This window comes from Alligator sinensis, unplaced genomic scaffold (assembly GCF_000455745.1).
Source record: "Alligator sinensis unplaced genomic scaffold, ASM45574v1 scaffold292_1, whole genome shotgun sequence".
Lineage (NCBI taxonomy): Eukaryota > Metazoa > Chordata > Crocodylia > Alligatoridae > Alligator > Alligator sinensis.
Window position 1 is genome coordinate 706,285 of NW_005842509.1, and position 13,746 is coordinate 720,030.

Genomic DNA, 13,746 nt, shown 5'->3' on the forward strand with positions numbered 1-13,746 from the left:
TGCACCGGGCACGGGGTGAGGAAGAGCTGCTTTCCTCCACGCTGGGAAGGAGCAGGGAAGGAGCCCAGGGAAAAGCTGAGCCCAGGGAGGGGAGTAGCCCTTCCCCCGCCCCGTGGCCAGCGCTCCCTGCTGCAGCCGCTCACAGCCCATGCAGGGCTGTCCAGAGCAGGTGCAGGCAGCCCCATAAGGGCTGCGAGTGGCTGCAGTGTTGGGCGCTGGCCACAGTGCGGGCAAGGGGCTGCTTTCCCACCCTGCCATACTCAGCTTTTCCCTGGGCCACTTTTCCCAGGCTCCTTCCCTGCCCAGGGTCCTCCCCTGCCCTTCCCCGCACCCCCTCCCCCTTACCTGAGGTTCCTGCACAGGGCAGCCGCATAGTTCCAGGCCAGAAGCCCAGGCTGGGGCTTCTGGCTGGGGGGGCAGGACCGGGCAGGCCCTGCTGTTGTGGAAGCCTGCTGGGGCTTCCCCTGGGTCCTACTGCCCTTGGTTCCTGTCATTTTTGATAGGGGGAAGTCTGTCATTTTTTACAGGAACCAAGGACAGAGAAATATTAATTTTCTAAATTTGGGGGGGCCCCATGGGCTGGATAGTATGGCCTCGCAGGCCGGATCTGGCCTGTGGGCCATATCTTGCCCACCCCTGATCTAATGTGGTAGAGGAGATACTGTGAGGGATAGTGTCCTCACATCGAAAGTGATTTTCAATAGGGTTTAAGAGACAGTTAACCATGCTTGTCCAAAGGGAAGCAGAAGGCAGGGCAGGGTGCGATCTTAGGGCTTTGTCACACATTACACTTAGGACATGTTTTATTTAGATCACGTAAATATTACTATGAATTAGAAAGTTTTCTGAGTAGTTGCATGGTAATGCTTACCACATTCTAAAAAAAACACTACATAAGTGCTGGAGCATGAAGACTCTAGTGCAACCGGGGGGAGGGGAAGGGAGGGAAGGGGTTGGAACCAACAAACAGCTGTCTGTGAAGTTTGTAATCTCCACACCCATAGATTTGATGATGTAAAAACAAAGTAAAACATTTTCTGTCCATTACCATTGCATGGTTTATTTTACAGCAACTAGAAGAAAAAGAGAGTTTGTAATCAAGAAGCTATTTGCCACTCCCAGCCTCCCCACCGCATCAGCCTCCTGACTGTATTACTTCCATGGAGCAGTCAGGCATTAGCTCTACACATGTTAGGTAATACGATCTGGACACACTCCTTGCAGGGAAAGTCCTACCTTTGCTACACTACAATGGTACTTACTGGTGTTTTACTGTTGAAAACTCAGATGCTAGCATTTAAAGTATAGTTAACGTGTCCTAAGTGTAATGTGCAACAAGGCCCTTAGAGAGCTTATTTAGAGACCAACTGGTTCAGAGAGTCCATTACTAGCACCTGATGAAATAAATTGTTACCTATGAAAGCTCATGCCACTAGGAACCAGTTGGTCTCTAAATAAGATAATGCCCTGCCCTTCCCTGCCTTCTACAGGATTTAAAAAACTGAAGTCAACAGAAACTTAATTTAGTTTCTAAAGTCTGATTTAACTTGGAGCTGCTACTGTAAAAAGAGTTTAATAACTCTTCACCTGCTTAATCCAGGCAAAACACAAAAACTGAAATTCAAGATTATAAAACAGTGCAAAGGAGAAGTAACATAGCCTTTGCTTGAACATGGTGACACCTAGTGGTTATAGCTGAGACATGCACTTAGTAGAAATTATCAAAGATCCTCCTGAGTCTAGCAGCCTGCTTAACTGGATTATAGTTCTCAACCTTTTTTACACTCAAGGCTTCCCTCAGTAGACTGAAGGCATCCCTTGGAAAATGGATTCTTATTTGAAATCTCTGGGTATATCTTGTGAATCATGTGTGTACACCTAACAGTGTTAACATTGTGCAGCACCATGGTTGAGAACTGGGCTACCATGATTAAGGCACACAAGTCTCTATAGCCAACAGCAGATGGGGAAGCAATGTGGCTGTCATCATCTCCAACCACCTTTTGAGTGCAGTGTGGATGTTTACAGCTGAGTTGACTTGGAGATGGCCTTTGATACAGGTCCAGATATGAACTCATGGCTCTGGAACCAGATGCCTTAGCAGCTCTGTACCTAATGGTATACATGATTAAATAGCACTTGCTTCCCAGAGGATTTCAATTTAAACTTCAGTTATTTCTGGGGTGAAGCTCAAACTGTACAGCTTACAGTAATCTTACATAACATCAGCTCAAGGTAGAAAGTGGATACTTTATCCAAATTAGTGGCGGGGTTTTAAGGGCTAGAGAAGACTGCCTTCCTTTGTAATTAAACTTTTTGGGGGGGTTTAGGAAGGAAGAGTTCTTGCTCCCTTGTATGTACCAATGAAAAGAAGTGTCAGAACTTCTATTTTGATCCAACCTGCCAAACCTCATCTTATCCTACAATATTACTCTTCCTAACATTGTACTCAGGCCTTGGCTGAGAGTTGTCTCAATGGGAACATTACCACCCACTGACTCACCGGCAGTTCTATGGTCTTCCTCTGCGGTTTCCTATTCAGGGGTGGAAAATTAGAGGGTGGAGCTGGGATTAAACAGAAATATTGGGCAAAGTCAGTGAGAGTTGGAATGGGTAGTGGAAAATATTGTACTCTCAAGAATTTAAATAAACCAATCTTAGTGAGAGTAACTCCAGTGTGTGTCATGGCAGGGGGGCCCACTGTACCTGAGAGAATATTACCAAAAAGAAAGGCAAAAAATCTCCTGTGCATACTGTTACCTGCCCATTTCAGTGACTGGATTTTGCACTGTATTTGCTCTGATAGTTAAAGTTGACAACTCTAAAAAGATGCGCAATTTTAGTTCCACTGTACTGTTGCCACTCCCAGCCTCCCCACCTCTGTTCCTAGTACAGATCCCAGTTAGTCTCCCACTTGCTGTGAACTTAATGAACACCGTAAGTTCACAGATGTTTGGACATGGGCTGTTTTAGCAAATGTTTATGAAGGATTTTCTGTCTGTTACCATTGCATTAGCTTCATAAACATTTTCACTAATAACCCCTTTTCACACTGTCCTCTGTGAGTGGGAGGGTAAGGTCTCCTGGCTGCACAGTCCTTAATTTTTCATTACTTTTTCTTCAGAGATGGTGAAATGCCTCACAAATGCCAAGCCAGCTCCCCAGGTTCAGCTAGCCTGCAGTAAATCAGGGGGAATAGAAAGCTGCTTCTTGTCATGCCCATCCAACACGCTCTTTGTTCCAGGTTGGTACAATCCAGCATTAATGATTCTAGATACAAGGTGACTTAATTTTCTTCTTTGAACACATTGTAGATGTATTATTATGGATTATTACAAACAGTTATAAGGAAAAAATTAATTATAGACTAAAACATGTATGCAAATGCTAATTGAACACAGTTACAGCCCATCAGCAGGGCTTGATGCTGTGAACTCCTAAGGACCATCAACTCATATGGGAAGACTGGACCAAAGTAGTTAACTAGAGATGACAGTTGAAAAATGAATAAGACAAGGGATGTGCCAGATAAATGGATGATTAAGAATACCGTGTTAAAGAGAAGTTTGAGCATAATAAATTATTAATTCAACAAATTCCAGAGATTGGAAAAAAGAAAAGGTTAGTTTCAGCAATACCTCTTGGTACCATATTCCTATAGCAATAAAGCTCCCTTAGCACACTCCACATCTGCTAAGAAATACAGATTTTACATTGTCCTGAAAGTCAACATATATAGGTGGTTAGATAAAGCTGAGCAAGTTGGAAGTGCAAGAGTCCCCATGCTAAACACTTGTTGATAGCTCACCTGTAGCAGTATGGCAGGATAACCTGCGTGGGGAAGGGAGACTAGGGCCAGCACCTGTGCTGACCCCAACAACCTGACCTGGGGTCCTGAGGATCTCCCGGGGCAGCAGCAGCACTGAGCTGGCCTCTCGGAGCCTGGCCAGCAGCCAGAGTATGGCTTGCTTTGGCCAGCCAGGGTCTATTTCTGACAGTGCACATTGCTACCATGTGCACCACACTGCTTTTTTTAGCAGCGTTTTGGTTTTTTTTACACCAGGATCTCCCAGTGTCAAAAAAAACTTGCCACATTTTGTATACTGAAAATTAGCAGCATGGTGAATGGGTACACACAAGCCGCACACAGTTTGTGGTGCCTCAAAGTTATTTGCGCACTGCAGATTGCACGTGCAGATTGCACGTGCGCACTCGTCTGGATGCATCCTACATGTTATTTTTTTTTCTATCAAAAATTCTGTCAAAGTAGTTTAAATTAAAATTACTCAGGAAAGAGAGTTTAGTTTTGAATCAACTGCTGTTTTCCACACTGGTAAATTTTGTGATGTAAAAACAGAGTAAAACATTTTCTGCCCATTACCATCATATGGTTTATTTAACAGTTCACAGCCTGGAAAAAAAGATTCAGTTTATAATCAAGAATATGAAGCAATAGGCTCTGGCAAACCTAAGTCTTTGCCCACTTCAGCCACTTAAAACATCATGTGATTGGTTAATATGGTTTGTCATTTTAAGGTAAGATTTTTCAAAAGTTGTGTCAGTGCTAATAAGTGAAGAATGAGGATAATACTACCAGAATGATTTTTCTCTGTGTGTGCGTGTGTGTGTGTTTGTGTATGTGTGTATATATATATATGTATATGTGTGTGTGTGTGTGTGTGTGTGTGTATAATATATATGTGTGTATATATAATATATATATATATATATATATATATATATATATATATATATCAGTATGCATGCTTTCTCCTTTGTGTTCAGATTCAGAGAATAGTTATACACTGAGTTGTGGAGTTCCAGTACAGCAAGGCAAGGCCCAGCAAAAGCGCAATGCAACACTGCCTACTTGTGCAGGTAGGTACTATACAGAGTGTGTGTGTGTGTGTGTGTGTGAGAGAGAGAGAGAGAGTGCTTTCGTGCCTACACTAGTTTCTGGATTCTTTATTACAGGAAACCCTTGCCATTCGTGGATTCGCCATTCGTGGTTTCAAATATTTGCAGTGTGAATATTCAAACCCACGCTCTCTCCCTGCGCACACTCACCATGCTCCCACCCACCCCCCACTGCCAACAAAGATGATCTGCAGATGCTTCCTTTGCCTGACAAAGGGTAATTGTACCCAAAAGCTTGCAAAGAAGAATTTTTCCAGCTATTTGAGTTGGTCTAATAAAAGATATTGGATTTACCCAAAGAACCTTGTCTGCCTATGTCCTTAGACCAACATGGCTACAACCTATGCCCCTTTGCAAGAACCACACACTTTGTATAATGCATAAAGGTACACTGAAATAAAGGGTTACAGATTCAGAGGATCCTGGTTGGTTTAGGTATGTCCAACCTTTCTGAACGTGGGGCCGGATCATGAACTTTTTATCACCCAGTGGGCTAGCGAGCCATATTCAAAGACCTCACAGAAAGCAGCATCAACACCCCTCCCCACCCCCAAACGAAAGTACAGTGTTTACTTTCGTTTCCTGTTGCAGCACCTCGGGCCTCAGAAAACAGTTTGGAGGGATGCATGTTGGACAAGCCTGGGTTAGAGGTTGCAAGAAAATTACTAACTCAAATCAAATAAGTGCTTGCATTCATTTAGGCTGTACAAGGAATGATAAACTTTAATTTCATTTCAACAGATTCCTTAGCCCCACCAATCAAGCAAAAAGCTCGCTTCAAAATTAAAGATGCAAAGTGCCATTTACGGCCTCGCAGCAAAGAAAAAAATAAAGATTCTGGGAAGCAAACTCATATTGGTATGTGGTTTCTCATAACATCATCAGAGAGTCCTAAATGTTGTTTCAGTTTGTTTTGGTAACTTGTTCTCCTCACAAGTTGCTAAGAAATGTAGTTATGACTTTCAGATTTGGCCTTAACCTAGGCTTAGTCCACAATTCAGATTCAAGCTAAAGTTGGACTAGGGTTTGGATTAGCAGTGCTCATCATAAGGTGCCACCAGTTGATCTTATGAAGTCTTCAAAAATTCAGAATTTAGCTGATTCTACAAGGCTTCTGGCAGTGGTACAGTTCCCCTGAGATCAAAAGTTACTGGCCAAAGAGAAGTTGAAAGGAAGTTGGCTAGGTTTGAATTTTGTTCATTAAAATAAGATAGATAAAAATAAGATATGTTATTTTAATTTGTATTATGTTCCCATTGGCATCCTACGGTGCAGGAAGAGGCAGCCTCTTCCCAGAAAAGTTAAATCTGTAGTTATGGATGGCTTCAGTTATACTGGAATATTTAGTTATATGATTTAGTTATATGATATTGCAAACAAAGGATGAAAACAAAACAGATATATCCAATTTTAGCAAAATCAGAAATGGAAATCCTTTGTCAGGCTGGTCTAGCATTTGAAAGTGGCAAAACTTGCTATGAATACATATTTTTTTATTACTTTTTGTCTTTTCAATTAAACATTTTTTCTTTTCGATATTTCCATGCAGCCTCTGCAATCTGAGCACAGTCAGGTTGTAACCTAAATTGATCTGTCCAGATTAATCCCCCACACAGAGGGAAGGACAGTAAATAAACAAGCGGTAGAAATAGGGACATGTAAAGTAGATTATCAGAATGGAGACTAGTTTTAACTGTCTAGATGAGTATTATTAACATGCAAAGTCATTTTTAAATGTGCTTTTCATCTCAAATGTCACTTTTAGAGGTAAACAGAATATAGGCTTTAAATGACACATTTCACAGTTCTTTAGGATTCACATAGTTAGTATAACTTTGAGAAGTCAAGTACAGTTAAAATTTGTCTTGTACAACAAAAGTATTACTCAGAAATGGAACTGCAGCTGGGTCACCCAGTAATTTAACAGCATCACATGCAAATTTCTGATTTTGATTCTTTATTTCCCTTATCAACCTGAGGCAAAATATTATGTAAAAACACTCCTGAATTTTTATTTTCTTTTTTTACCCTCATTGGGCACATCCAGACGAGTGCGAGCGTGCCTCTTGCAGTGTCTCAAACTCCTTTGAGATGCTGCAAGAAGCACACTGTGAACACATTTTTTGATAGCCAGACATCCCGGTATCAAAAAATACCCCAGGAGGAAAAAGCGGGCAGGGCATGGTCCTGGACCATGCCCTGAGACAACCAGAGGCTCTGTCCTCCACAGAGACGCTCTGGTGGCCAGCCAGAGTGTCTCTACAGCTGGCACTTGCCCTAGTGCTGAAGCACACTGCCTGCCCATGTGGGGCAAGCAGTGGTGCAAGCTGGAGGGACCCGGACCCAGGTTCCTGACCAGTAACTAGGGGGTGAGGGCACTGGAGGAGGGGGGAGGTTCATCTAACCAGAAATGGTTCATCTAACAGTGCATGTGCAATGTTATGTAACATTACCAAAGCATTAATGTTAACCCAACTCTAATATCACACGCAAGCCTGTCACTTGCTACCTTGCTACATGATTTCTCTTCCATGTCACTTCTGTTATGCAAAGGAGGTCAATTCCCTTGTACAGACAACTGTCAGGTGACCTTTGTGAATCTGAAGTGTGATTCCTCCAAGAAAAAACGCAGAGGCCGCAAGTCACCCTCCAAAGAAGTGTCCCATATCACTGCTGAGTTTGAAGTAGAGATGAAATCAGAGGAAGTCTCAGGTTTGTGAAAGATCTTGTCTGGTCTATGGGAAGGTCATGTTACAGTGCTATGGTGTGGTCAGCCAGTCAACTTGCATTTCACCAGGCTTGTATGCAACATGCATTACAAAATTCAACAAGCTTTCCAAGCTCAAAGTTGATGTAATTGGAAAGTTGGCTCTGAAAATGTCTAGGAATGGTTAGAACTCATAGAAATATATGAAAGAGAAAATGTCATAATACATAGGTGGCAACATGCAGAGCAGCTGCCACTTCTATAGCCTGTGAGACAATACAGCATGTTTGTTTGATAGATCCCAGCTCAGTACTGCTGGAGAGTGCGCCATGTCTGCTGTATCTCTGATTCTGTACCTGGAATAGAACAAGGCAATGAGCTCCTTATGCTGAAGCTAAGACAAGATCAGTGCTCTGTGTGCAGTTACAGATTGGGAATTTGATTCACTATACTTTGATTGTCTGTCTGTCCATTTCAAATGGCCTAAAATCAAAACTGCCACTAATCAGTCAGTTCTGGTACTAGGAAAAACATATTTTTTCCACTTGGCACATAAAGAGAAGCAAATGAAGTGCCAGAGGGATAAAAGTGTTCCAATAGTTAGCATGGCATACTGTTTAGGAATGGTATACTAAGCATCTCTACTTCAAACATGAATCTCAATTGCTTTCTGATCCTTTCCCATCTAGACACCTGTAACATTGACTGTGTGCGGAAACGAATGGAGCAGAACCTGCAAACTGCAATCAAAACATTGAGGAAATCTATTAACAAACAGCAATTTTACGTTCAGTTTTCTGGGACAGAATATGAAGTGGCTCAGAAGCCAGCTAAGGCTACTGAAGGACATGAAGCATGCAATACAGGTCAAGTGCTGCAGGATGAAAAATGTGGTAAGTCTCAGCAAAACTTGAAGTTATATTTGAATCAACTGCACCCTTTTCAAAATATAGATCTTGAATGTTAACTAGTCAATAGTAAGTCATACAGTAAAGCTAGCTGATACCTAAACAATGTGGGGAATCCTGGGTCTTGCTTTATGTAGAACAACAAGGATAGACTGACTGAACTGCATTGTTTGGGATCAGGTGCTTGTGATAACTCTTTAACTGCAATTTTCAGCACAAGGTTTCTAATCTATCAAGAATGCAGTTTACTTTCTCCTGATGCCCATAACACTGTACGGACTTGGAGTCAAATTTTCAGTCAGCTTCTACACTTTTTTTAAGGCACTTTGACACATCAGGCCATTTCTATGCAAAAAGCATTGAATTTGCATGTGCAGCTCTGGTTATTCAGGATTACCACGCACATCCTTTGCACCTGCACAGTTCTGTAATTGAGAGGTTGAACTGAGCACTGTAACTATTGTGTTTAGAAACCCTTAAGGTTTACCCCTTAAAGCCAAAAGTATAAAGTGTCCTCTTGCAAGATGAAAAGCAGGGGGATTAATTTATACGCTTAGAATGTTTTTCCAATTAAACTATTTCACTGTCAAGAAAAATACCAATTGAGATGGGACGTATTGCCTGCAAATACATCTTTATAATTGATATGTCAACTTACTATGCCCTCAGCACATACATCTTGTATTATATCTCCCATAAAACCACAACTTATATTTATCTGCCAAAAACCAATGACACTTTGGAGATTTTTTTGTTGTTGTTAAAAGTAGACCAGGTCAAAGAGATCCATCTTCTGTAAGGTTTTTATATGAAGGCAAACTATATTACCAAAATGAAAGTCCTTATGTAGATTACACTTTTCTTTTCTCAGTTACCTGCAACACGGGCACCTATTATAGCGGAGAGCATAATCAGTGCATTCCTTGCTCACCAGGAACATACCAAGACACAGAAGGTCAACTTACCTGTGAACCTTGCCCAAGTAACGATGGACAGGGCATAACAGGCGCACGGAATGTATCAGAATGTGGAGGCAAGTCTAATTTGATTCTAAAAGGAGTAGGTGAACCCAAATAACAAGCAAGGTATGGAGGCTAAAAGTGGGGAAAGCCTTCCACAATTCTGTCTTGTAACACTAACAGAAAAGAGCTCTGTGCACTTACAAACAATACCAAAAAACGTTTCAATTTGCTCTAACCATTTGTTGGTCAAGTAAATGTGAATTAAAATACCATTTTGGGCATTGGTATACAACTGAGCAACCTTTGCCCCAGGTGATGTGGAATTCTGGTTATTTCTTGACTTGTTAGGACCTACTGCAGTCTGAATCAAATGAAAATTTTAAATAGGATGATATAATTGGGTGCACACCTTGCTGGGGTTATTGGACCCCAGCAGTCTTTCCTGCCCAGAGCAGGGGACTGGACCCAATGATCTCACAAGGTCCCTTCCAGCCCTAAACTTCTGTGACTCTGTGAATTAACCTGCTTGATAATACTGCCAAGGAAATCTTTGGGGGACTACACTATCAAACTGTGACTTAGCTCATCTGTGTTAGCAACAATCAAACCTCAGAAGAAGGGATGCCGCATTGGTCTGTGGCCTCAGAGCCAAAATGTACTAAGATCTCATCCTATTTGATCTTCCCTCACAAGTTATTTAAAAATCTCTGACGCAGATCACCTGTCTCTAAAATAAGCAATAATAATGTTCACCTATTTCAGAAAAGTGTTGTGGAGTTAAATTTGTTAATGTTCCTAAAACACTTTAAACAGGGCAGAGATACAAATGTAAACAATTTTCCATACCTGGTTTAGTTACAGATGTGCAAAATGTAGATGTTTTGATAGGCAAGTGATTTAATTGTAAAACATTTAATTTGATGCAAAATATATTCAAGTAAATTACATTAATTAGTGTCAAAATCTGGGATTTCCAAAGTCTAATAAATACACACACACACACACACACACACACACACACACACACACACACACATACCTCTGTGTAATTTGTTGGACTTTTGAAAGCCCAGCTTTGAATACTCATTAATGCAATTTGCGTTAATATAATTTGCTTCAAGACATTGCTGTTTTTTGCTATCGTTGGATAAAGAAATGGGATGGTGTCTCAGGGTGGTTGTTATGAGTAAGCTTTTACTTTTTCCAGTGATCAACAAATAATTTAATTATACAGTTGGAAAACAGTGAAATACTTATACATTTTCAACACTTTTGACTTTTATTTCAGCCAAAATGCAAAGCAGATCGCTTATGGATAAAATAAAGTTTAAATTCACATGTGTTTTGATATCCTGTGCTGAAAAAAACAGTACAGCTGTGTGGAAGATGAAATTCCATTTCCCAACTACTTAAAATAATTCAAAATTAGTTTTCATTTTGCACTGGAATGAAAATGAATCTTTTCAAATGTCTTTGCTCAGAGGCATAATTGGGAAGCTTCATGCCTAGGGCAGTGGTAGCTGCTGCGGTGCCAGTCACAGTTGTGGAATCAGCTGTCACTAGAGTCACAGATATATTTTTGCATACCCCCTCACAACAAAGGCAGAGCCTGGGACTACTGCACCAGTTGCCGCCTCCTCCCCCCCCACCCCGCCTCAGTTATGCTATCTTCTTTGCTAAATGGAATTGTGTTGCAATGGCCATTTTCAGATATAAGTTCTCGACTAAGTTTTTCTGTTCAGGTCTCCTCTCTCTCTCTCTAGAGGAGTGATTCTCAGTCAGGGTCCTACAGTATCCTGGGGTGCCATAAGATCCTTTTCAGGTTGTTGTTGCAGGGTGCTATGCAATATCAGCATGGGTAGGTATGCAAATACTGACACTGTTCACAAGCTAAACCCAAAGATTTCTAATAGGAATCCATAGTGTTAAAAATGTTCTGAGTGGCTGTAGTCCTCATGAGTTCTTTGCAACAGAAGAATTGCTCCATTATTTTTTGGCAATCAAAAAACAAGTGAAATTTGTTTCTGAAACAGGGTGCCACTAAATTCAGACAAGTTATGGATGGGGGTGCCTTGAGTCTAAAAAGATTTGAGAACCACTATTATAGAAGTTACCATGGATTTCATAAACCTTCCTGTTGAAAATGATGAAATCAGCATGTCTCTGTAAAATGTTCCAGCTTTGAAATAGCCTGCGTGGACAAAACCATGTTATAGATAGCACTTCCTATCTCACAAAGCAACATCACACATGTAATTAATCATGAGCTAAAACCCTCAGCTCCCAGTAGAGACATACAAAAGGTATGCCAGCAATTTTGAGCGAATACTGTGAAGAACATAAGCAATATTCAAGTTGCAAGAAAGCAAGTGACTCCAGTACTTAGATCACAGTATAATCTATTTAATGAATGCAATCTGCTCTATTTAATGAGGAAAGTCAGATAGTAGGAAAGGATGGCACCTTAGACTAACTCACTCAAAAAGGTTTAAGCTTTTGTAAGGAACAGCCTTCTTTGTCAGATGACTGAAACAGGTAACTACCTCTAATCAGGAAAACCAATTACTTGAAACATTTCCCAGGGGACTTATTTCAGCCCCATTTTAAAAGCACTGTCTGTTGTCTAACTAGTACAGTAATTCCATTCGATTTGAAAGTGTGCTGGTGGCCATTTTTTGTGATAGATTTCATTAAATGGCTATTTGTTGGCAATTTCAGCAGAGAAGCTGATGGCAAGGAAACAAAATAACTCTTCACTCTTCTTTCAGTTCTCAGCAAAACTAATCAGTCAACTAATTGGGGTACTGCTTCCAGTTCTCAGGCTGATGTATCCAGAGCTAGCTTGGGTATCTCTATGGCTGCAAACAGACATTGCCTGTGTGCTGCCTTAAAACAAAGCAAAAGCAAACAGACATCCATACCCTTTGTTACATCACAAATGCACAGATTTGTGGCCATGATGAACGGTAGTATAACTTTGTGCCACTGTTTTTCAGTGGACATCTGTTTGTTTTAAGGAGGGAGATCATGGGCAGCCTGGAGCGGCCCATGCTTTCCAGCCACCCCAGGCAGGTGCTCCCAAGGCATACAGAATTGGGCCTCTGAAGTCCTAGGAGCAGTTGTCCACATTTCCCCATTTGCAGAGGCAGAGCCTGAGTCATAATGCCTGGGTGCACAGCTGCTCCCTGTTTGCAGAGGTGCACCCAGGGAACCCAACTCAGGACACATCTCTGCAAGTGAGGAAACCTGGGGTTCCCCCACTTGCAGAGATGTGCCCTGAGAATTGTCCTGCACACTTGGGCCCCTGCCGCTCCTGAGAGGGGCAGGGGCCTGACTCTTTGGGACAACGGGCAATGTCTGCTTTGCCCAGTGAAGCAGATCAATTGAGCTGGTATGTGTCCTGACATAACTGATCCACTTCATTTGGCAACGTCCGTTTCTAGTATAGGCAAATCTTGCATTGTAATGAGAAGATGTGTACCCTACACCCAGATCCTTTGCTCATTAATTGCAGTGGACCTATACCAATTAGTACCAGCACCCAAAATCATAAAAAACAAAGGCTAGCAGTACCACAGAACTTCTCAGAAATCAGTGGCACGCTAATCATTTTGTGCTTCTTGTGCAGTAAGTCTCTTGCATTTCAGCCAAGGAGGGAAAGCAAGATTAAAATCCTGAAGCCAATGGGAGTTTTGCCATTGACTTCAGTGGGGCTGGGATTTCACCCAGAGATTTTTAATTCTTTAACTGAGTTAGCAGGATGGAAAGAAAACAAATGGGGACCACTTCAGCTGCAATATACTGCCTTTTATTAATTGATTCTTTCTTGAAAAATCTGCTTAATCAGAATAAGGCCTTCAAGGAGACATTTTTCATCATAAACACTGGTGTTTCCTTGAAAGCCTGATTCTGATTAAGCAGATTTCAACAGATATAGAGAGATAGAGAAAAGCAATATTTTTTACCTATATATGTTGTACTAAGTTCTTTGAAAATAAACAAACACTTCAATTACAAAAATAACAATTGGATGAGGAATGGGTCTGTCGCAGAGCACCTCAGTGCTCTGCTCCTAGAGAGGAGAAACTGCCAGGGAGAGAGAGCCCTGGCAGGACATAACGAGCCCAGATGAGGGTTGCCAGGGTAACGGGCACAGCTGCGGGTTGCGGGGGCAACTAAGGAGAGCCAGCTGCCTGTAGGAGGCAGGGCCTGGCCCTTATAAAGCCCAGGGCTGAGACCAGGCTGGCCGGGC

The 13,746-nt window shown here is 41.7% G+C and overlaps 1 protein-coding gene and 1 long non-coding RNA gene across 3 annotated transcripts in view; one reads left to right on the forward strand and one right to left on the reverse strand.

The window, feature by feature from the left end:
* LOC112551560 overlaps window positions 1-453 on the reverse strand; it is a 31,771-nt gene extending 31,318 nt beyond the window's left edge. The window contains exon 1 of one of the 2 annotated variants that reach the window (XR_003095861.1): window positions 346-453. This is a non-coding gene — a long non-coding RNA (uncharacterized LOC112551560). The remainder of the gene's footprint in view (window positions 1-345) is intronic. The other variant, XR_003095862.1, reaches the window with a different exon arrangement.
* SCUBE1 (signal peptide, CUB domain and EGF like domain containing 1) overlaps window positions 1-13,746 on the forward strand; it is a 356,000-nt gene that overhangs the window by 310,864 nt on the left and 31,390 nt on the right. The window contains exons 11-16 of the mRNA XM_014523611.2: window positions 3,125-3,244; window positions 4,786-4,878; window positions 5,659-5,775; window positions 7,471-7,629; window positions 8,314-8,517; window positions 9,404-9,565. Coding sequence (XP_014379097.1) covers window positions 3,125-3,244; window positions 4,786-4,878; window positions 5,659-5,775; window positions 7,471-7,629; window positions 8,314-8,517; window positions 9,404-9,565 — 855 coding nt within the window. The remainder of the gene's footprint in view (window positions 1-3,124; window positions 3,245-4,785; window positions 4,879-5,658; window positions 5,776-7,470; window positions 7,630-8,313; window positions 8,518-9,403; window positions 9,566-13,746) is intronic.